This window comes from Mauremys reevesii, linkage group 3 (genome assembly GCF_016161935.1).
Source record: "Mauremys reevesii isolate NIE-2019 linkage group 3, ASM1616193v1, whole genome shotgun sequence".
NCBI classification, from domain to species: Eukaryota; Metazoa; Chordata; order Testudines; family Geoemydidae; genus Mauremys; species Mauremys reevesii.
In genome coordinates this window covers 32,803,275-32,827,892 of record NC_052625.1, presented here as the reverse complement: position 1 = coordinate 32,827,892, position 24,618 = coordinate 32,803,275, and the positions used below count along the sequence as shown (strand labels likewise).

General features: G+C 40.3%; 2 protein-coding genes across 3 annotated transcripts in view; one reads left to right on the top strand and one right to left on the bottom strand.

Moving 5' to 3' along the window:
* Window positions 1-24,618, top strand: part of ASB3 (ankyrin repeat and SOCS box containing 3) — a 128,509-nt gene that overhangs the window by 13,186 nt on the left and 90,705 nt on the right. The window lies entirely within an intron of this gene.
* Window positions 162-24,550, bottom strand: CHAC2 (ChaC glutathione specific gamma-glutamylcyclotransferase 2). Its single transcript, XM_039528701.1, has 3 exons — window positions 24,170-24,550; window positions 8,115-8,150; window positions 162-859 (listed from the first exon to the last, which is right to left on the bottom strand). The coding sequence occupies exons 1-3, from the start codon at window positions 24,449-24,451 to the stop codon at window positions 476-478; spliced, it is 702 nt and encodes a 233-aa protein (XP_039384635.1). The 5' UTR covers window positions 24,452-24,550; the 3' UTR covers window positions 162-475.

Here is a 24,618-nt window from a genome sequence, read left to right as displayed (position 1 = left end):
GCATTAAGGACCTAATCCTGCAGTCTTGACTCAGAGAACTACCACTTTAATGGGAATTTTGTCTGAGTGCAGGACTTAGTCCTAAAGGTAGTTTAAAGATAACTATATTTTTTTTTAGAACAACTTAAACCTGAAATCACTTAAAAAAAAAATTCCTGCAAACAAAAAATAAAGGGCCAAAGTTGATTTTCTTCAAATTTTGAAAAAGAAAAATATGCTCTTTGGCTAATATCTTGTATACCAAATTCAAACCTGAAACACCTCTGCCCCCTCCCATTGTTATAAACTCCTGAAAATATGGTTTTACAATGGAATCTTCTAGTGACCCTTAACTACAGTGTCTTGAATGCAACATTAAAATAAATAAGATAGTGTAGTACAGATAAACATGCCTCCAAATCATATACCCGTTGTGCAATGAAACCGTAATTCTGAAGATGAAAGGAGAAGCTCATTTGAAACTATTAAATTATTTTTATATGCAATTGAGGTTTTGGTTTCTTTCCAAGAGTTCCTTTACTAGTTTCTCTAGAGAGAAGAGATGCTCATCCACATCTTCTGGTACAAGATTCCTGATGGAATTGGCAAGTTCAAACAAGTATTCTGTGTTTCTTCCACTAGGACCAACTGCATTAAAAATCTGTTCAGCAATGTCTTCTAGGGGTGCTGGACCAAGATAGTTAGGATTATCACAAGTTCCAATATATAATAATACATTAAATGGTTTTATTGAGGGATCTTTTGGATAGAAAATGACAGTTGTAGTCCTGTAGCCTCCTTTCTCTCTGAAGTCGAGGTATGCCTTTACTTCAACTTCTTGTCCTGCGGGCAATCTGTAAGCAACACCCCATACACAACCCTGTTGAAGAACACAACCAGAAAGGTAAATCCAAACACTGAAAGGATACTAGCAATAAACTAAATGTAAAACATATTTTGTTGGTAGAGCCCTTTCTACAAATAGTTTTCTCCCCATCACCCTCTCCCTTCTTTATTTAGGAAAAGAGCTGAAATCAAAATGGTGGTTTTGTTTAAGAACTCTCAGTTGATGTTAATTATGCCAAATTCTTTCTGCATCCTATCACTGATATTGGTCTTAGTTTTAGAAATAAAGGAAATATAGTGCAGTTTATTTCTGCTAACATTCTTTAGTTGTTGCATCTGAATTTAGAACACTAAACACACAGGTTCATTTCTGTTAAATAATGTTTGCTAAAACATCAGCAGAAGGAATACAAAATGAGTTTTCACAATCTCACAAAAAAAATAGATTAAAAATAAATTCCTTAGATGAAGTGGTAGATTTAAAAGTAATTTTCATTAGATTATTCTTTTTAGGTATGTCAAGCTTCATTTCTAAAACCTTGAATATTGCTTTATTTTGATACCTGTATTTTAAAGGATTTGTGTTTTAATTTATATGTACCACCAGTGTGTAGAATTAAGAGAGAAGGCTATCTTAAAGTTTAGCTTTATTTTCTACTACTGGGGAAATTCTATGCATGCACATAATTAATGAGTCACACATATTTTTAATTTTTTGCACAGAAAAAAGCTGCTGCTGAAAAGTTGCTGCAGTTCCATCTTTTGCCCACCAGAGGGTGCTGTGGTAATAGAATGCAACAGCACCCAGCCAGTAGGGAAGGAAGAGAGCGCCGCCTTCACAGCACCTGTAGGGCCAGGTCAGGAGACAGGGTTATGGGGAGGCAGATAGCGTGGGGTGATGGGGGTTGAGACAGGGACTCATAAGGGCTAGTCAGGGAGGACAGACTGGGGCAGGGGCTGAATGGGAGTGGAGGCACAGAGCCACATGGTGACGGGGAGTGGCTGAGTGGGGGCACAGAGACATATGGGGATGAGGAGGGGGTTCAGGGCCACAGGAGTGGGGGAGGAGGGACACATGTCTGACTGAATGGGAGAGGCTAGGGTCTGCATGGGGGAAGCTCCCTAACAGCCCCCCCTCCCAAAACAAAACAAAACCCATACTTCTCCCACCCACATCCAACAATCTCCAAGTTCACATCTAGGATCCTTCCCAGCAATTATTTCCCTCTCCCTCAGCTCCTCCGTTACCCCTGACTCCCCCCAGCCTTTGCACTGCTTCTGGGGTGTGTGGGAAATATGGTTCTGTATTGTAGTTTTAAATGAATTATTACTCAGAGTATTAATATGCCTAGTGAAGCATCTATTTGTGAAAAAAACATTTCTGAATCTTTTTTGTTGTCTATTGTTACAGGCATACTTGCTGACAGGTATTTTGAAATAAATGACCAAAAATAATTGAAATTGGTTTGATTATATTGTGTTATTTTGACAAATAAAATATGAAGAATTTTGCAGAATTTAAAAATATTGTGTGCAGAATTCCCCCAGGAGTAATTTTCTCAGAACTAAACCCTATATATCAACCCTATATGCCAACAACACTGTTAGCAGAAATGGCATTAGAACAACTTTAAGAATCTGGATGTTTAGCCATGTGTCATAGAGCTAGGTGGGAATTTTTGGAGGAAACGTTTTTTGGTCAGAAAATGCTGATTCATTAAAACCAAACTTCTAGTGGAAATGTATCTTTAAAAAAAAAAGAGGGGGGGAGGGGTCGACGACAAAAAATCCTGAAGGTTGCGCAGGTCCAGGGTGTATTTTCTGGTCAAAGACAGAAACCTGAGCCCAGAACAGCCAACAGTTTCATACTTGGGGCACTCATCTGGGATGTGGGAGACTCAAGTACAAGTCCCTGGTTTGAAACAGGCAGAGTAGGGACTTGAACTTGGGGGTCTCTCATCCCAAGTGAGTGCCCACACCACTAGGCTCTTGGCTATTTTGGGGTGGTCTCTCTCTCTCTCTTTTTGTAGAAAGGTCTAGGATTTGTTCCAATGAGAAACAAACACAAAGTTGAATCCTCAGTTCTTCACAAAACAGAATTCTTGATTTCTGGCCAGCCCTAATGGTTTGTCTTCAAAGCTACAATTCCCAGAGCTTTAATTTTATTTTGGCTTAGAGATGGTAATCTCTCCCTCCCTTATATATTTTCAAACAAGAAGAGAAATCCTAGTGACTGATCCCAGTGAAATCTGTATACATACAGTGACCAGGCCACAAGTGCTTAGCAGTGATTTTTAGATGAGGCCTTAATTTTTTGTTACATTCCCTGTCCAGCTGTCTTCTCCTGCAACTTTCCAGAAGGCAGAAAAAAGAAATGGTGATTTCTAGGATACCCATTAAGGCAATGATATTGCTTCTTACTAAAGGAAGTTACTTATTTTTTAATCAATTCAGAAATATCCTCAAATTTTACCTGCCCCTCATAGGATACTACAAGAGGAATCCATTGTTGACATGAAGTTGGTATAAAAATCCTTGGGAAGTTACTTATTTTGCAGTTATTAGACCATATTGTGTACAACAAAATATTAAAAATACTTCAGTTAGAAAAAGCAACTACTACATGTGACAGCAATGTGTCATAATGAACTGTTTTATTTCCTTCCCCGGGACTGCATCTGGTTCAACCAGTTTTATCTTTGGCCAATACTACTTCAAATGGGTACGGCTGTACCAGTAACCCACACCTCTCCCCAGATTGTTTTCTTATGTGGATAAGCTCTAAGAGTTTGGGTGCAGGAGAAATTTCTGTTTGCTTCTAGATCCAAGTGTCTTCTTGAGCTGTGGGCTACCTCTACTGCTTATGCATACTGATGCTGAAACAATGAGAATATAAGTCATCTTGTTGCAGAAATACGGATGTTATAATACAACTGTTATGGGCAAAACAGTTCATGGGTTTGGTATTGGATCTAGAGGAGTACTGGCTCAGATGTCAAAAGGAGGAGGCAATACGACAGTTTCAAGGGCAGCGTTCTAGCTCCTACTCCTGGTTATTTTCCCTTTTAAAAAATAATTTTCAAGGAACTACAAAGGGAGAGTGTTTAAAGCAGTTCTCCAAAACAACATTTTCAAATTAAAGTTACCTTTCCACCTTTCATTCACTTTTGTTTTAGCCATTTGTGCTCAATTTAATTATAAACAAACCAACTGTTGAATCAGTTGATTGTCTGTCTATGTGTGTGATATTCTCAAAATAACTTAAGGTTGTATCTAAATCAAGATTTAAAAAAAAAAAATCTGGTGGTTTGCTCTGGGACTCCTGCAATCACAAATAAGTTGGCTTAACAATACAAATGCAGCAAAAACAAACATAACCATTCTTTGCTTATATGGGAGTGTGTGTATAACATAATGGTATCCAACAGTACTGTAGTGTGAAAAAAATTTACCAGAAAGATACAGAAAGTCACATTGACAGACACTGTACTGCATTGTGCTTGTTTTGTCAGCTACAAAAACAGTTGAAGTTTATGACTACGGTTACATTTACCTCTATTCATTGCTACCATTTCAGGGAAATGTCAATGTTACAAGTATTTTGCTCACTGAATAATAATTAAAAGTATAGTGAATCTTCACTGTTATGTCAGGCATGAGCCCTGTTTAGACAAACTCCCTCCAAGATGCCCAAGCCTCTGCACATTATGTACACTGGCTACACACCAGGCTCATCCTAGCCCAACAGATAACTAGGCTAGCATGTATGACCTACAAAATGAAAACTACCTCAGCTCTTCGCAAGGAATTTATTTGAATGAGCTCCCTGCCTCTTCTCACACCACTGCTCACTAGCTTAGTGTCCTCCCTGTCCCAAATTCAGTTGTACTTGATAATCCCCCTTCCTCCTCAATCTAAAATAAATGAAAATCCAGGATGGCTGAGGGAATTTACCAGTGGACTGTTGTAGACCCCTTATCTAATAAGAGTGGAGTGGTGACTCCTACTATTTCTCCCTCTGCACACTGATTCTTATTTGGGTTTGTGGAAAATCTTATGTTTGGACCCTTGTTTCCCCTCCCTAATTTACCATTGTTCTGGCTCCTCTAACATTTCCTCCATGACTGACTGACAGACATTTATCAGGCAGCTAGGTAAGAATCTGCCTGTCATCTCCCTCCCCATCTAGCCTGTTGGGCCTTACCCACAGTCCCTATCTACATATTCAATTCATCCTTGGAGCCATATTTTTTCCTGGCAGCAGTGTCAAAGCCAAAACCTGCATTATCATATAAGAGGGAAATCCCTATTGAAAAAGGAGCAGCCTTTGGGTTTACATAGCTTGGGAGGCTCGGGAAGCTTTAGTGGGTCAGCAACCACAAACAATTTTAGGCTGAATAGAGCTGTTAGATGGGAGAAAAGTTTGGCAAACTCTACCTATTATTTAAATCTTCTTTTGAGATTTTTGTTCCCATTCTAAGACCAGTGCTCTGATTTGGGTGTCTTGAAACGAAACCAAAGAGTTATCATATAATGATTACAAAAAAGTATATGCAAGATCATCCACTATTCACAGGTCTTTTGACAGACTAAAATGGTTCCAAAATTGTCTGTAGACCGCTGATGATCACTTCCAGATGGTTCACAATGGGGAAGCCTCTGTCAGTCTTCAAGCAGTAATGATTCATGGTAGGTATAGCTTAATGCTAGACTCTTGGTGCTTAGGGAGGAGTTTTGAATGGCTGAACTTAAACACCCATGCACCTCTGCATCCTGCACAGATTAATGTTTTCTTGTGTGGAAGCTTCTTTGTAAATTTAACTGAAAGTTCTTAGAGTGCACCAAAATTGGTGCAGCAAAGACACAGAATGATTGTGTAAAGTGACCTGGACAAATTAGAGCAGGGGATACTGCAGGACAGGGGATGTTTGATACTAATAAATGTAAAATTCTACCCCCAGAGAGAGGAAACGAACAGTAGAGTTACACAACTGGGGATGTCGTGGGTTTATAGATCCCTCACTTCCTGTGAAAGAGTGACAGAGCAGGACTGGCCCAAGAAGGTCCTGGCCCAAGAAGGTCCTGCCCCTCAAGAGCTGCAGAGAATGCTCCAAATGGAGGATCTGCTTAAAAGGGGACTCTTGCAGTCAAGGAGGGGCAGAGTGAAGAAGAGGCTGCCTGCAGGAAGGAAGCCAGTTCCTCTTTAGCCAATTCCTCTTCTGGGACAGAGGAATCCACAGGGGGAGGCTTGGACTGTGGGTAAGGCCCAAGAGGCTAGACCTCTTCCCTCCTCTCCCCACCTTCCCCCCGCCCTGATAAAGGGGAATCATTGGACACTGGGAAGGGAGTTGGGAAGCCCCTAATGACTATATAGATAATTGAGACTGTTTGACCAACCTTCCACTGGGAGGGAAGCAGAGTGCTGTGACCTCACCCCAAACTGAGGAGAGAATAGGGGAGGTAGGAAATACCCCACATCAGCTTCCCCTGGGCCGTCTCCCTAGAGGGGACTGAGATACTCCTCATGTCTTCCCCCTTGGGCCTGGACTTGGTGGAAAGGGAGGGCCCAGGTCCTCGTCCCCTGCCTTTCCTCCCCTTGTCTGACTGGGGAAACCTAAAGAAGGATGGGCTGTAACTTGGCTGCCAGTTCCTGAGATTGCCCAGCAAGGCCACACAAGGACTTTGGGTGCTGTTGAGCCGTGGCCTGCCCTCTCGGCATGTTGGCTCCTACGTGAACCCTACTACAGGGGGACAATATGGTCTGCACCTCTGCAATAAACTTTATTTTGTGTTGTCTCATAATATTATCCTATTATATTATTTGATTACAAGATGGTGTATTGCTTCAAGAAAAGGATGGGCGAGGATATGACCGCACAAGACTTGATGTGGTGTTAGAACCTCTTAATTATGAAATAGCATGTACTCTGCCCAATCCTTTTCAACTGAGAGCCACAATGACAGCACTGTGCATCAGGTGAAAATTGCCTCTAACTCCTTTTCAGACCTATTAATTCCAAACTAAGGGCCTGATCCTGTGATGTGCTGATATAGTTTGATTGATATCAGTGGGAGATGAGGATATTCAGTGTCCTGCAGGAATGGGCTGTAGAAAAGGACTCCTGCCATAAATTTAAATCTGGAAGAGAGGGAAGGAAACACAGCCTCCCCTTAGAACACCCAGATTCATCATTCATGCGCTGTGTAAGTCTGAGAATGATCCATGCTAGATTATTTGCATTAAGGTCATGGTGTGAAAGGATATACGAATAACACTCAAATGATTAATATGGTTTCATATTGCAGTTAACACAAATGGCTTGAATGCATACAAACCAACCATAAGAACTATACACCTTATAAAGATGACATACTGAAACAGGCTAAATAAATCTAGTCCTGCTACATGAGAGCACAGTCCTGTTGCCCTAGCTCGTGTGGGTAGTCTGACTGGGAGTCATGGGAATCCTTCAGTGGGATGACTGATGGTGACCAAGAACTACCGGACTAGGCCATAATAAAGCAGTTGCATGTAAAATCATGTTTCCTTGTCACAATCTGATGAGACCAGATATCTGGGCAAAACCCCTCCCTTGTCTCCCCCAAAATAAAAATAATACTTCTTGCTATTTTATAAATCAGAAAAAAATGTAGGTTTTCTTTTACATGGACAGATTTGATGCCCAATTCTGCCATTCTTCCATGTGTTAAACTCTGCAAATATTACAATGGGACTTTTCATGGAAAAGGGGCTTGCCCATCTGTAGTAAGACTAGCAGAATCAGGCCTCTAGCCATTCCCAAAATGGGGTTTTTGTTTAAGCTCACAATATTCATCTTTGAATCAAAGAGTTTAAGTAAGAGTTACTGTGGCTTAATCTTGACACAGGCCAGATTGTATTTTAGGGGATGTGCCATCAGAGCACTGTTTCAAACTGGTAAGTGTGTCCAGGTTGTATAAATTTGACAGTAGCAAAACTCTGTTTAAACAAGGCAGTTAATTTGGGTATCAGGAAGATGCTTAAAACTCTGCCTTCTATAATCATAAAGCCAAAGCACCTCTAGTTGATTTAGACTAAATAGCTAAACTAGATCCGTTGAAAGCCATTATATGTACAATTTTGTATAACATTCAGATTTTAAAAACATGTTTTGAAAGCAAGAAAAAAAATCAGTTATTTATCTACTAAAGATAAGAAAATGCAGATTCATAGAGACCTTAAGTTCTGAATGCAGTAGGACATTCTAAAGGCTTAGATAAATATTACGTACAAAAAAGAAGTACTATACCTCAGGATCTTCAATAAGAGTCACAACTCTTCCAGGCTAAAATGAAAAGAAAGATTGCTAGTTCAGTGAAAAGCTTTTTGTGTCAAATCATTAACAAAAGTGAACAGTAAAAAAAAATAATTATTTTTTAAATGGACAGAAAACCAAACAGTCTCATTGAAGTCTATCCCTTTAGATGATTGGTGCTGTAGCGCGGGGTGTGTGTGTGTTTGTGTGTGTGGGGGTGAAGTGATCTGTATTAGAAAACAACATGGGAGTTAATTGGTGGTAAATAAAACTGTAGCTTTTAAGTGGAAGTGGTAGGAACACAGAAATAAAGTTAAGGTTGGTGTAGATAAACAATTTTGAGTTCCCTACTTTTGAGAGTACTGTTTAGAGCAACTCCTGCTGCCATTAAGGCGACAATGGCAATCTTGACTTCGCTGATGTAGGATTGCGCTCTTACTGCTTTTCCAAAAAAATTGTGTATGTAAGACATTCTCAGTCTCTTAGATTTTAGTCTGAATTCATATATGCTGCCAGCTCAAGTCCATGAGAAACTAATATGTAATTCCTTTCCCACACATCAATTTTCAATAAGGGTTTATGCCAATAAATAACTGTGGTATAAAGAATTAAATTAACTGGTTTATGAAAATTTTCTGTTGTTGATTTCTGCTTATTTTTGTCATCTTACCATTTTCCAGCAACAAACAGAAACACAAAAACAAGAAAACAACCAGCTACATTCCAATAAGAACACATTCTGGGTACATGAGATTACAATGAAGTACATACCCTTTGGGTACTGAAATCACTTACTCCTGCCTCATAATGGATTTAATGCATGTTTGTGTTTTTGTTAATCACATCCCATTTTCTAATATTTTCAGATTTTCATTTGCATGACTTGCATTTGCCCCTTCAGTTACCAAACAGTCAAGGGGGAAAAGACACAAAATAAGTTAAAACTTTAAATTCAATGGTAGGCCATAAAGATGAAGAGTGAGTTTCTGATATTTCCAGTAAGCGTGAATGATGGGGTCAAATTCTACATTCACTTAAATACTTGTTGTTCCCACTGATGTCCATGGGAGCTGTGACATACATCTGAAAGCAGATTTGGCCTTACCAGTTTATAGTACCAGAGGAGTTCTTATCCAGGGAGAGGATAAGGATAACCAGTCCCTACTGGAGTTTTTGCAGTAACATCAGTCTAAGATGTTATACTTAAACTCCAGCCTTTATCTGACAGTGCCTCTCTCTAGAGGGTGCAGGTTTTTAGGCAGACATCTTTATTGCATTGAAGTCAATGGGGAGTCACACGTGCATCTCGGAGTAGAGTTTCTCTGTTGTAAGTTGGCCCTAAAATAAAATTTAACTCAACAGGGATGAGCTCTGACCTGTTCTTCTGAGTGTATATTGTGAAAAGGGGGAAAATATGAATTCATCTGGTTTATGCCAACTAGCTAACATAGAGAAAATTAGTAGAATTGAAAAGTATATAACTTTGCTCCTGTACCAATACCTTTACATATAATATAGCGTGCAGACTTTGAACATTTAAAGAGCCTAGCTTGTATAGGCCAAAGCAAGATAATCAGACTTCTTGCTGATAGTCCTTGATTCTCACTCAGAAAAAGTTGACGTTACTTTTTATGTGTACTGTAATACCTCAACTCTGATTGCTTTGCTTTCTGTTGTGGGGAAGATTGTTTAATCTATTTTTTTTTAATACTGTAGTACACCTCTACCCCAATATAACGCCGCTCGATATAACACGAATTTGGATATAACGCGGTATCCGGCAGATCAAATCAAGTTTGATATAACACAGTTTCACGTATAATGCAGTAAGATATTTTTGGCTCCCGAGGACAGCATTCTATCGAGGTAGAGGTGTAATAAAAAGCTGTTCCCATTTAACATCATCACACTCTGGAGTTAGACAAAAACAAGAAACAAACAACAATGACTTAAAGTCCAATGGGCCCATTCCTTCCTTCCTCCTAATTTGACTTTCTTTTTGGCAATATGCCACGTGACTCCTTTTTGCAATATTCACTAGTCGCATTCACTTCTGCTTCAATTCATTACTTTCACATATTTGAATCCTTTGGGTAATCTAGTCCAAACGCTGGGCTTTCCTTTTTCTCTCATGTTTAAGTATATCTGACAGTAGTCCACTTCTTCCATGATGATTGAGAACCACAAGTTCCCCTTCAAGTCCTCATTCAAAGTGTTTAATACTCAAAGTTGTGTTGATGCTTCAGTTTGGTAGCAGTGAATGCTCTGTATCCAAACAATCAACAGAAGCTAGACTTCTCAGTATTAATTTATCATAATTTTCTCTTCTTGTTTGTCTAGTAGATCAAGTTTTCCATTACTTCTGAAATCACAGGGATAGAGGACTTTCATTAAGGGTGCCACCAAACACTAATTCATCAATGAGTGGTAGCTGATTTCAGTGTTATGTAATAGTAGCCCCAGTAAAATAACAAAAGGATATCTGACTAGCATATATTTTATTTGTTGAGTTTCTTCTGTCAATATTTTTTGAATGAGTGGGCACCTCAGATATTGGAGGTAGGGAAACCTACCCCTCCACCCCTATGTCAGTGGAGGTATTAGATAAATTTTTATTTTCACTGTTTTAAGGCACAACTGATGCAAATAAAAAACCCACATCAGGTTTTGTATTAAACAACAATTAAGTTATGCTGTATAGTCTTATAACAATATTTTCTGTTATTTCTCCTGAGTTCTGTGTGTCTGCCTTTCTTTCTTTTCCTAAAAGTATACTTGTATACAGAGTCTGTTACATTTAAAATTCTGTCTGTATGAGAGCTCATTTTTCTATGTCATACTTTTCCCAAAGCTGAGTTCAGGTTTTGTGTGTTTTCTTTATGCCTATTCCATCTGAGAATGCTGAACTATGTAGTGTTGGGTTTAATCTGCAAATATTGAGACAATGGTAGAGGACTGTTATACAAAAATTAAAAACAAATGTAATTCAAAACCTATATATTTTGTATATCTTCAAAAGCATGTATTCACCCACGAAAGCTCATGCTCCAAAACATCTGTTAGTCTATAAGGTGCCACAGGATTCTTTGCTGCTTTTACAGATCCAGACTAACACGGCTACCCCTCTGATACTTCAAAAGCTGAGAGTTTTTTAAAACCTACTCCTCCCATATTTTTTTAAACTCCTTATTCTTGAGTTCAGATTATACATTTCTCTGTGTAGGATTATAAGAGACAGTAAAGAGCTAAATTCCCTATATGTTTTATTCTAAATTTCTAAAGTTTTACTGACCCCAGGTGGATAGATGTACTTTGGGATACGTAGCTGTGGCCAGATGTCCCTTAGATTCTGGAAATTCTACTGTTTTCAATCCAGTGTTTTCGTACTTCTTGGTGGTCAATCTATAACAGTTTTATGCTCGTGCCCAGTAGTGTGTTAGGGCCAGATTCTGCCACTCACTCGCTCTACGGAGTGCACTAGGTCTCTTGTAGGAATCACAAGGACTTCTGAAGGCTATTCAACATGAGTAATAGTGGAAGAATCTGTCCCATTGTTTAGCAATTTCTGATTTAGCCAAAGTATATAGGCAAACAGACTAAGATCTTTACTGGCTAGTTGAATAAAGACATTGGCCTATGTGATGGGCATGCTACTGGTTCCCTTCCAAGCTTGGGAGTGTCAGCTATTGCAAACTTTCATACAGAGGGATGGTTTTTAACTACCCTTTTAATGCCACATTAAAGACACGAGGGGGCCTACCAATTTATTTAAAATGTATATTAACAATCTGTATGAACCCAAGGTTTGCCATTTTCATACAGTTATGACTATATAAGACTTTCTGTGAGGGATTGTTCATACGTCTGTCTAAAAATAATTCTGGAAGTTTTGCTTTATTCATGTGTATTTTTTAAAAATTGGGACTCGTAAAGTTTTTTTTTTTTAATGATAGATTAAATTATTTTGGATGGGAAACAATTATCTCATATGTATTCCTAACTGTAGCTAGTTCGTATTCTTTTCCATTTTTTCTATCCAACAGCTTATCTCATTTCCTTTTTTTTATACCTGAGCGATTACATTTTCAGCACCTCAGTTTCCATACGTATTGCTTTGTGGATCTATCAAGATAGACAAATAGCAAACTGGAACCTCTTTTTTAGTCCACGCAGTAGTGCTTTGAGTATGTCAGTTTATTAAGCTTCAGCAGAGACGCATAAATGGAAACAGGTACTAAAATGCATGCTCACTCATCCTGATGCACACTCTTCAGGAAGGAAAGTGATGGCAGAGGAATGAGTTTATCTAAAGGAGGTGCAGAATATTTTAATTGTGTAGAGTGCCTATCTTACATAAAACTACCAATGACTGACCACATTAAATACTTACTCATGGTCCCTATATTGATGTGAACAATCATCAGTCAGAAATAAGAAAATTACAGTAAAAGCCATGTTATCCGTACCTGTATCAACGGTAAAACTCTATAAACCGGAATTTCTAATCTTCATAGAAAGTCTGTCTTATAGTCCGGTTGGCATGGGTCCAGCAGGCTCCCTACCTGGCTCCATGTGGCTCCCAGGAAGCGGCAACATGTTCCTGCCACTCCTAGGCGGAGGAACGGCCACAAGGGGTTCGGAGTGAGGGAGGAGGTTTGGGGCAGAGGCGTGGGAGGGAGCTTGGGGTGCCAGATCCAGGGAATGCTCACCTTAGGTGGCTCCCCACAAGTGGCAACCTGTCCCGGCTGCTCCTAGGCGGAGGTGCAGCAGGCAGCTCTGTGCACTGCCTCCGCCCGCAGGCGCGACCCCTGTAGCTCCCATTTACCCCAAGCCCCCTCCCGTGCCCCTACCCTCAGCCCCTCCTGCACCCAAACTCCCTCCCAGATCTTGCACCCCACGCCCAAATTCCCTCCCTCTTAGTTAACTGGCATTTTTCACTTACCGGCACCCCAATTCCCCCAACATGATGGATAAAACAGCTTTTACTATAAAAAGAATCAGAAACCATATATGTAAATGTCTTGTGTTGTGCGCTGAAGTTTATTAGATGAGGACAAACTTAAAGTGAACTTCAGAGTCAGGTTCCTTCAACTGAGAAAGTTCTGCCACTGCTTCTATGGAGTAAATCTCCACGAAGACAGAGGAATCTCCCAGCTGATCTTAATGGCTGCAACAGGATATAGTTTGGAGATGGCCTTTCATAACCAGATTCTAAACCATTCATAGTTTTTAAGGACCTCTTCACTTCTGAGAGAAATTCCAGTGCAAATACTAAAGTCCATATGTTTGAGCCCACCTCACTCCAAGTGTGCAGCCATGTTCTGTACTAGCTGGAGTTTCCAGGTAAATCTGAAGGGTAATCCCATGCATAGCAGGCCTGGAAGTGACAAGAGGCATGGATGACAATAGTGAGGTCTGCAGTAAAGTGGCCAGTTACCAGGGTGAATAAAAAGCAATGATTTAAAAAAAATTTTTTTTAATTTAAATCGGATTTTTTGATAGGTTTTTTCCTCAAAAAGCATTCTGTCTAAAGATAGCTTTCAGCTATAATGTATCTTAATTAAAACTATCTCATCATGGAATAGGGATTTTAAATTCTAATTCTATAGTATGAGACAATATATTCATATAATGTTTAAGAAAAGTTTTGTAAATGAGTTCCAACAGTTCATGGATTAGGGACCCAATCTTATGGGGTTCCACGGGCTTCTGTATAGATTATTTAGGTTAATCTTTCTATCTACCCAATGGGACTCAGTGCTCAATCTAGAAGATACCATCAGAGATGCTTAGTTTTGCAGTTCTCAAACTGTGGATTTGTGTCTCCAGAGGTAACATGCTTGCTAATAGCAAAAATATTTTTAAATAAATAAATAATATATAGAGGTGAGAAATAACAGACTTCAACTCTATTGTCCCTCTGCAAATTTGTGTACGCACAGTCAATCCCTTACCTCTCTCTAAAAGTGCAAAGTTTCAAAAAGTTCAATGGATAGAAGATTGTTGGGGGCAGAATAGATCTGACTAAGGAGAAGAAGTCTGGAGATAAATGTTAGAAGCGGGGGACATATGCTTGTTTTCTTAAAATATTATATGTTTGCTGTTGAAGAAAAAAATCCAGAATACTGATGATGTTTTTAAAATTAAAAAATAAGACATCTGATTCTCTTCCCCCACATGCCAACTGTTAGGTCAGATCCTGGTCTTTTTGTATTCTGTAGATCAGAGTAAGATGGAGCATTTAACCTAGGTCTGAATTTTGCCACAATCTTCAATTACATGCATGCAAACTCCTGAAAGATGGACACTTGGACATTCCTAGATGGGAATCCTGCCCACAAACTACCAAGATTCTACCTTCCACGTGTATGTTTGGTTAGCTGTCCAACAACTGGTTGACCAGTCCCAGTCAGGCACAACACAAAAGGTGCTGTAGTGCTACAACAGTGCTGCACAATATGCCTCTCTATAATCTTTGAATGTTTATGGCTCAAAAGTCAAATGGAGTATTTGATCAGTGGAAAAGATGACATTTGGCTGTAGACCTTTGATGGTGCTTAATCCCATACACTTCAGTTGGCATACTGAATTCTCGTATCACATATGCATTGCAAATATGAGAACACCGTCCAGTCCACGAAGACAGTCTGCCAGATAATAACACCCTCTGGAACATGAGAATTTTACAGATAAGAAAACTGAGGCACAAAGACAACAGCAAGTCTGTGGCAGAGCTAGAAGTAGAACCCTTGACTCCCAAGCTTGCACTTTCAACCCCTAGACAATATTTATTGTTAAACATGCTTAGTGTAATTTCTGTGGTCTTCAACAAAGGCATGGAGAAAGAAGTTATTTCATGTTCCACCGTAGGATAGGAAGTGTATCCAAAGCATGGAATTTGAACTCTATTAGTAGCATTGAATTTTGTCTCTTATCTCATGAAAGATAGGCCTTGAAGCAGCTGAGGCACAGAAGTCTGAGGAGGTGTCTCAGAAAACAGCTGTGTTTCTGTCTATCCTAGTCTTCAACTAAGTGTCTGATGTGTTACCAGGTTATAAAGGCATTCCAAAGATTCCAGTGATAAGCCACAGTGACCATTCTTAATATTTATAATCCTGTGTCCTTAAAAATAATATATACTTTTACGTGAATAAAGCTTATAAAAATAACTTTGAGTGTGTGTACAGGGGGAAATAGTTTACAAACTGTTGATGCATTGCAAAAGCATAACTGTGAGGATTCAGTAATTCCCCAGAAGAAACAGATGTTAACTCCTCTGCAAGGCCCTAAGTAATCTTGGTCCTGACCTGCAATTTCTTTTACCCTCCTCCCACTCCTTTCACTCCTACAGGCTTCCTTCATCTCCTTTTTTCCAGCTTCACTGCATACTTCCAGCTACATTGCCTCTTATACTTCAAATGTCTTCCTGCCTAGTTTGCTCCTCTACATAAGAACATAAGAAAGGCCGTACCGGGTCAGACCAAAGGTCCATCTAGCCCAGTATCTGTCTACCGACAGTGGCCAATGCCAGGTGCCCCTGAGGGAGTGAACCTAACAGGCAAGTGATCTCTCTCCTGCCATCCATCTCCATCCTCTGACGAACAGAGGCTAGGGACACCATTCTTACCCATCCTGGCTAATAGCCATTTATGGACTTAGCCACCATGAATTTATCCAGTCCCCTTTTAAACATTGTTATAGTCCTAGCCTTCACAACCTCCTCAGGTAAGGAGTTCCACAAGTTGACTGTGCGCTGCGTGAAGAAGAACTTCCTTTTATTTGTTTTAAACCTGCTGCCTATTAATTTCATTTGGTGACCCCTAGTTCTTGTATTATGGGAATAAGTAAATAACTTTTCCTTATCCACTTTCTCAACATCACTCATGATTTTATATACCTCTATCATGTCCCCCCTTAGTCTTCTCTTTTCCAAACTGAAGAGTCCTAGCCTCTTTAATCTTTCCTCATATGGGACCCTCTCTAAACCCCTAATCATTTTAGTTGCTCTTTTCTGAACCTTTTCTAGTGCTAGAATATCTTTTTTGAGGTGAGGAGACCACATCTGTACACAGTATTCGAGATGTGGGTGTACCATGGATTTATATAAGGGCAATAATATATTCTCAGTCTTATTCTCTATCCCTTTTTTAATGATTCCTAACATCCTGTTTGCTTTTTTGACCGCCTCTGCACACTGCGTGGATATCTTCAGAGAACTATCCACGATAACTCCAAGATCTTTTTCCTGACTCGTTGTAGCTAAATTAGCCCCCATCATGTTGTATGTATAGTTGGGGTTATTTTTTCCAATGTGCATTACTTTACATTTATCCACATTAAATTTCATTTGCCATTTTGTTGCCCAATCACTTAGTTTTGTGAGATCTTTTTGAAGTTCTTCACAATCTGCTTTGGTCTTAACTATCTTGAGTAGTTTAGTATAATCTGCAAACTTTGCCACCTCACTGTTTACCCCTTTCTCCAGATCATTTATGAATAAATTGAATAGGATTGGTCCTAGGACTGACCCTTGGGGAACACCACTAGTTACCCCTCTCCATTCTGAGAATTTACCATTAATTCCTACCCTTTGTTCCCTGTCCTTTAACCAGTTCTCAATCCATGAAAGGATCTTTCCTTTTATCCCATCTCTAAACCCATTTCTTCCAACAATCACTCTTCTCTTCATCAGTAATCTCCACATGTGACCTACCAACTATTTTTAAGTGACAGGGAACATGTTTTAATTGGTTTGAAGAGTGCCATGTAAATTGCTGCAAGATACTATTTTTCATAACTTTAAGTGTTTTCTAAATTTTACACAAATAACTGACTTTTCTGTTTTCACAAAAAACAATTATCCTTCCCCAGAAAGGGATATGAATGTATATGATGTAGCAAACCACTGGCTTGTTTTCTGGTACAGAAGTACTGGATCAAATGTCAGTGAACATCACATTAATGCCTGCTAATGTACTGGCCACTCTCACGTAAGACTCTCAGACTAATCAAATCAGCATCTTAAAATATAATGGAGCTAGTATACTTAATGCAATGTGTTTTGCAAGAAGGTAATAATAATTTACATTTTTAACTTTGCCTTCATGCGCAGTGTTAACAAGGAATATCTTTCTAATGTAGCATCCTATGTACTATATATCATGGCAGTAATAGCAAGCATTGCATTTTTAACTATTGTTTAACTACATTATTACAATAATGTAAGTTGAGCAGTTAAAGTATGAATACAGGGTCATCATTATGTTAAGCCAAGTTTTGTACAAAAAAGCTTGCAGTCATTGTTGTACATAAAAATGCTCATTATGTCGTCTTTGTTGTACTGACTATGGAATGTTGTAGCAGCAAGTATTTTCAGTAGGTTTTTTAACTTGTAGGCTGGTATTACACTGCTATACTTTGAAATGGGATAATAGTATTGAAGGATTGGTTTCACTTGCAATTTACGCACCATGAATAAATTTGTCCCTGGTGTAATTCCTTGGATTTTAATTCAGTGGCGGGCAACCTGCAGACCGCTGGCTGCACGCAGCCCGTCAGGGTAATCCACTGATGGGCCGCAAGACAGCGTTTACATTGATCTTCCGCAGGCACGACCACCCGCAGCTCCCTGTGGCTGCAGGTTGCTCACCACTGTTTTAATGGGTTCACACCAGCGATAAACTGACCCAGTGTAAGGGACACTCCTGACTCTGCATTTGCTTAGTGTATGTTAAAAATAAAGTTATAACATCTTGTATTAGCAGCAGAGTGGCTTTCAGAGCAATTATAAAGTCACACAGAGGGCGCTTTGATACATTTGTGTAGTAGGTTGCTGGTTGCAAGTGATAAAACTTCAGAACTAATTATAAAACTTAGATAATGCATATTGTGTATTAGCTCAGTTTTCTAATAAACCACAGACTACAGTGTCATCAATCTGACAAGCTAACAATCAAAGAAATTCAGAGTTAAAACAAAATCCGGATTGACTTTACATTCTTAACTCATTTTTTTCTTTAAAGCACCATCTTATTTAGGGTTAGATTATACTTCTAGATCCAGCCTTGAGCCAGGGTCAGTGTGTAATCTGCTTTGCCCCAGGAGTAGTCCTAGGAGGCATGGTGTCTCAGAGACTCTCCCCTAAGGAACAGTTCCCCTGGTGCTCCCTTCTTGTGCAGGAAACACAAGTGAGAGAGGAATCTGCCACAGCCCTTTTACAGGATTCTTCATGCACACCCACTGGAAAAGGGGTAGGCAACCTATGGCACGCGAGCTGATTTTCAGTGGCACTCACACTGCCTGGGTCTTGGCCACTGGTCCCGGGGGCTCTGCATTTTAATTTAATTTTAAGTGAAGCTTCTTAAACATTTTAAAAACCTTATTTACTTTACATACACCAATAGTTTAGTTACATATTATAGACTTATAGAAAGAGCCCTTCTAAAAACATTAAAATGTATTACTGGCACGCAAAATCTTAAATCAGAGTGAATAAATGAAGGCTCGGCACACCACTTCTGAAAGGTTGCCGAGCCCTGCACTAGAACCCCCTTTGCACACTCTTCTGCACAACCATGGTAGAGCAGGGCACAATCTAGTCCATAGTAAATTACAGCTATGACTTCTTTAAAGTTGCCCTGAAAAACAAAGAAATTGGGCATGTGCTGTTTTTGCTGCTTTATGGTGTATAAAGGAGGTCCAAAAGGGTTCTTCCCTGTGTGGTTTTACATTAAAAATTTAGATCTTGTCTGTCCTGGAAAATGCTTGTCTTCTATATATCAGGGAATTTTTACAGAAAATTCCACCTGTGTTAGCATCAGTTCAGCTGTATGAGCATTAACAAAACTATGAGTGCTAAACAGAAAAGTTTCAGCAATTTAATTATGTTGGTATAATTAAAGAAGTAGAAACCCAGTAACATGGACACAGTTATACTGATATAAACGATCTTTTGCTCGTATAGCTTATTCCAGTACAGGAAGGGGAATAAAGCCATATCAGTAAAAGGCACATTTATACCACTAAAAGTGCATCCACATTACGGGAGATGTACCAGTATAACTATTCCAGTAAAGAATTACAACCATAACCAAAATAGTTATATGGGTACAAAATCTCTATGTAGACCAGGCCTAAGAGGTCTTCCAGCAAATGCAGGGAAGATTGTACTTGATGTTTCCTGTAGATCCGTTTGTAGGTCTGTATTGGCATTCCAGAAGTTCATCCTGGGTTGATAAGGGTCCTAGTAATCTGAAAAAGCTCTTCAGAAATAAAATATGGATCATTATTTTGCTGTTCAATGATGGCATTGTTTTGGATGTTAAAAAAATGACAAAAATGTTGTATACATTAATTACTGCTGATTCATGTTTGCATGAACCTATGCATCCTCCTTTTGAAAAGGCAGCATTTCCTTTTTCAAATAGTATAATTCTTACATCTTCACTAGAGCTGCTCTCTTTCAAAGTCAGACTCCAGTTTTAGTTTGGAGTTGCCAATGATGTGTAAATGAGGTGACTGCTTTGGGGGGGAAAACCTCAATGAACAACAGAAAAGTATATTTTAATTAAATAAAATTAGCATTTACGAGTTTTCTTTCATAAAGTAGGGAAACTTACTTGAATATTTGGCCCATTTTCATATACCAGGTCCAGTATGTTAATGATTAGTTAAGTATTTCTGATGACTAAATCATTAGCTACATATGCAGCTGTAAATAACATAGCCCTGCCCCATCAATGTCATTCCCCTAATTTGCTGGATGTTTCTGTAACCTATTGTTTCCTTAGCATTGGTTGAGCTGTTTAGAATTATATAAGGGTGATAGCCCTTGTGCAATGAGAGCGATGCAGGATTTCAAAATTCAGTAAAAATATATTATGCTCCCTCCTGTGGCTTGAAAAATATACCTGTCCACAGGAAATTGGAAAGGATGCTTACAACTGGAAATTGTTTTTAACTTCATGATCTTGTGGTTTATTTTTGTTAACACCAGATTAAAAAAAAAGGATAAAATCTCCCCTCTTTTAGTTTTATTAACAGGCTAAAAATTATAAAGCCCATGCAGATGGAAGTAGTTTGTGCACATCTCTGCTTTGCTTTAACGTCCTATTTATAGATTCATACTTCCTCCTTTTAAGATTAAACAAAAATGAGATTTATTTTCTCCTGGCTATTTTGCTAGATGCACTTTATCGTTTGGGATATGTTTCTTGCTGCCATTACTGTCTTAGGCGCGGGTCGGCGCGGTCGTGAGTTTTTTTTTCGAGTTCGAACTATCTGATGATCTAGAACGCGAGTTCCGAAGCGCTTAGTTCAACTCCGAACGTACTACCACACTGGCGCAGCTGGAGCAGCAGAGACCGCTTGAGGGCGGAGAGTCCGGTTCTGGGCGTCTGGGACGGAGTGAGTTAGAACTAACTAGGTTCAGCCACAGCTACCACGCTTCTCGAGCTGAATTTGCTGCCCTTCGAATGCCCCCATCTTAGTGTAGACCAGGCCTTAGAAGTCTTGCATTGCTTAAAAGATGTCCTATAATGTGAAAGTCTATGATTTAGCTACAAAAAATGACTTTAAGACAGTAAGAGTCTCTGAACTATAAAGAGCAGTTAGTACCTAGTACATTGGTGGCATCATACAACCATAAGTTGGAAGTCACACCTGAAATGGTCACTTCCTAATACTTATGAAAGGAAACTAGAGTATTTTGAAGCTGAAGGCACGACTTATTCTTAGGATGTGTTTGGTTGTGTGTGCAAGGTAGACAGGTTTTCATAAGTTTTGAAAAAGTGCTGAAAGGATCAGTATAAACACAATAAAAATTTATAACATCAGCTTCCACTAGGTATTCTCATTTTAAGTGAGCGCTTAAAGTATGTCCTTGCACTTCTACCTTAAGTTAAAATAAGTTTCTCCCTACATGTCAGCACAGTGCCCAACACAATGGGACCTCATTCTCCTCTGGGATCTTCGGGTGTTACCACCATATAACAAATAATGTTGATAATAATCAACTTGCATTGGTCTCTATGTTGGCTTACAATAAACTTAATTATATAAACAGATCAAATTCAAATGTATTTGTCTCAAACTTGGTACCATCACCCTGGTGTTCTTTTCCCTTCTCCATTTTGTTCTTGTTGCATCTTGTCCCTACTTATACCCAGTTCCTGTAGATGGATGCCACTGTGAGGCTCCACATAGGCACAAGGGGAGTCCATCTGTACGGAGTGGCAAAGAGTCCTGTGGCACCTTATAGACTAACAGATGTATTGGAGCATGAGCTTTTGTGGGTGAATACCTACTTCATCGGATGCATGCTCGAAAGCTCATGCTCCAATATTAGTCTATAAGGTGCCACAGGACTCTTTGCCGCTTTTACAGATGCAGACTAACATGGCTACCCCTATGATACTTGACATCTGTACTGAGGCAGTTGCAGATAAGGATCTTAGACTATAAGCTCCAAGGAGCAGGAACTGTCTTAAGAGTATGTTTGTACAATGTTCAGGATGGGGAGGCCCTGGTCCTAACTGCAGCCTCCGGGCACTAATACTTTAATATAAAAATTAATAAAAGTATAAGAAATACACTGAATTTCAGTGTGTTGTTAAAATTATATAGAACATAGGTTCCTCCAGGGAATAGTGAGTGTGCGCTGCTCACACTGATGGCAGTGGTGATGGTAATGGGATGGTTTACACAAGTGGTGAGCCAGTGTAATTGAATTCACATGTAACAGGAAAATATTAATTTTGGAGCTTTGCCAGCTTTCTTTAGAAGCTCTTTTCACAGTGTGAAGTCCTTCAGCTACTCTGATGCTACTCAGATTTAGAAGTGGATAAAGGAAGGATCAATTTACTTATTCATGCCAAATGGCAAATAGTATTTGTATATAGTATTTTGGATCAGTAATTCCACTGATAATTGCATCAGTGCTTGAGGTGAGAAATGAACTTCAGTTGAAAGCAGCAGAATGGATTTAGTTTGGGAGGTTACAAAACTAGCACTACAAGATCTGAGGCTTGATCTACACTACCAATTTATGTTGGTATAACCAATCCACACCCCGAGCAACACAGTGATACCAACCTAACTCCCTAGTGTAGATAGCACTACGTCGATGGGGGAAGGCTTCTCCCATTGACATAGCTATCGCCTCTCAGGGAGGTAGAGTACGTACGCCAGTGGGAGAAGCTCTCCAGTCAGTGTAGGTAGCGTCTTCAATAAGCGCTCTAGCTGTGCCAGTGCAGCGCTGTAAGTGTAGACAAGCCCTAAGTATTGTATTGGAAATATAGGGGCATTTTCTAGTTTTGGAAGGCTGCATATGCTGAGTTCTTTGGAAGTCATGTGTGGTGTGGCTTTGGGATTTCTGAGGTATAACTATTACTGTAGCACAAGATTTCTCTCATACAAAATCAGAGCCAATAATTTAAAATGTTTAGCTATGCAAATGATCGTAACACTGTACTTTTAATCATATGAATGTTGAAGCTGTTTTTGGTAATTATTCACCAATTACACAAATAAAGGAATATTGTGCTTCTTTGAACACTGCCATAAGAGTGAACCCATTTTACTTTTCAAAAGTTTACTTTTGTATTTCAATAGACTAACAAAATAGAGCTTGTACATTTATTACACTGCTGCCTGACCTCCTTCCTTCTTTAAAGGGATACGGCCAACTCAATTTTTTAAAATTAAGCAATTAAAAAATTCCAGTTTTTAAAGCATTATTTTAATATATTCAGAAATTCTTTTAAAAACATTCCTTTAAAAATAAAGAGTTTCAACTCCTGTTTCAGATTATATAAGGATCTTTTTAGCAAGGTTGAAACTGACTGAGGCCCCAGAGTGATTCTGTGAGAAGTCCCATGTAAATCAAAAGGACTTAAGCACACAAGCAACTACTCACTTGTAAATGTTGGCAAGATTGAACCCAAAGGCCTCTGTCTTGCAAGCTGTTTCTGCCCCCCTGTGCCAAAGCAGACCTCCATTGTGTTTGGTGTTGTTGCTCTGCATAGTGTATACCCGGCAGATCAGCTTTTGTTAGATTGGGGCCTTAATAACTATGGGGGAAAGGGTGAAACTAACTGCACAGAATGCTGACAAATACACAAAATAAACGGGGGAGGGGAGTTATTTGTTCTGTTAGTGTCTAACAGAAAGCTATTAGTTGTTACATGCAGCTAATAGTAGGTACAAAATGTTCAGACCAGTGTGATTCTCCAGCTGGTAGTGCAAAAGATTACCCAGTAACGTTGATCATGAAGATGATGTAGGAAGGTAAAAGGGGTGGTGGTTTGTATAAATGTAGGGGTGGAGGACTGTAAAGCTATAGATGTGAAACTGATATTAAATATGATGCATTTGGAAGGCAGGGGAAAGGTAGAGGGTGTTTTAAAATTATGAAGTTTTTAAATTATGTGAGTGTGTAGTGGAATGGAGATATGGGACCTGAGTGAAAAGAGGTTGATTGCGTGTGTGAATAGGACCTGCTTGTACATGAGAGAATAGTTGAACTGTGGAAGTGTCCTTTGGTGCAGAGAGGACGTGGGGTGTGTGTGAGGAGAACCTGTGTGCCTGTAGGGGGGAAGGGAATCTGTTGGGGGTACGTGGGTGCGTGTTGGGGGTGGGGGCTGCATGCAGGAATTGGGTGTGGGTGTGTGTATTCTAGTGGGGGAGAATGCCTGAACTGAACGTAGGGATTGTTGAGAGGAGGGGAGGCAAAGGTTGTGGATCTGTGTTTATGGAAGGGAGCTGAAGAGCGGCCCGTACCCATATTGGGGGTTTGTGGAGGGGTTCCGCAGTGGGATTTGGGTTAATTTCTGTATAAACTCCTGGGGCTCAGCTCAGTGCTCCCTGCTTTGGATGGGACGCTGGTCAGCACAGCGTTCCCCCCTCCGCAGCACATTAAATCTCTGGAGCGGGGAGGACGAAGAGCAGCTTCCACCGGCACTTCCCCTCTCCTGCCCCCTGGGGGCGGATGATGGGTGCTTCCCTCCCCGCTCGGGCACCGGCAGGACACGCTCCCTGCTCCCAGCGCTCACCTTGCCCGGCACCCCGCGGTGGTCGGTGCTGCCCTGCCAGAACCTCCTGCTGTAGCCCGTGATGTACCCGACCATCTTGTCCTCGTAGGGGAAATCCACCTTCCAGATGAGGGAGCCGTAGCCGAACACCCACATGGTTCTCGCCCTGCCCGCGTCCCGCCGGCCGGCAGCCGCCCCTGCCGCTCTCTGCTGCGCTTTCCCCGGAATCAGGGCAGAGGGGCCCCGGAGCGCTGCGTGTCGCGGAGCGCCGCCTGGCAAAGCACCATGGGGCTTGTAGTGCATGGGGCCCCTGGGCGCCTCTCCCCGGCCGGTGGCCCTGCCCTGCCCCCGCGCGGGCGGGCGTTGGCCCCTCCGCGCTCACTCCCGGGGCTGAGGCCACGGGCAGAGGCCACGCCACTGCCAGCCCGGTGGTGCTGAAATGGACTACAACTCCCAGCGTCCCTCTGGGG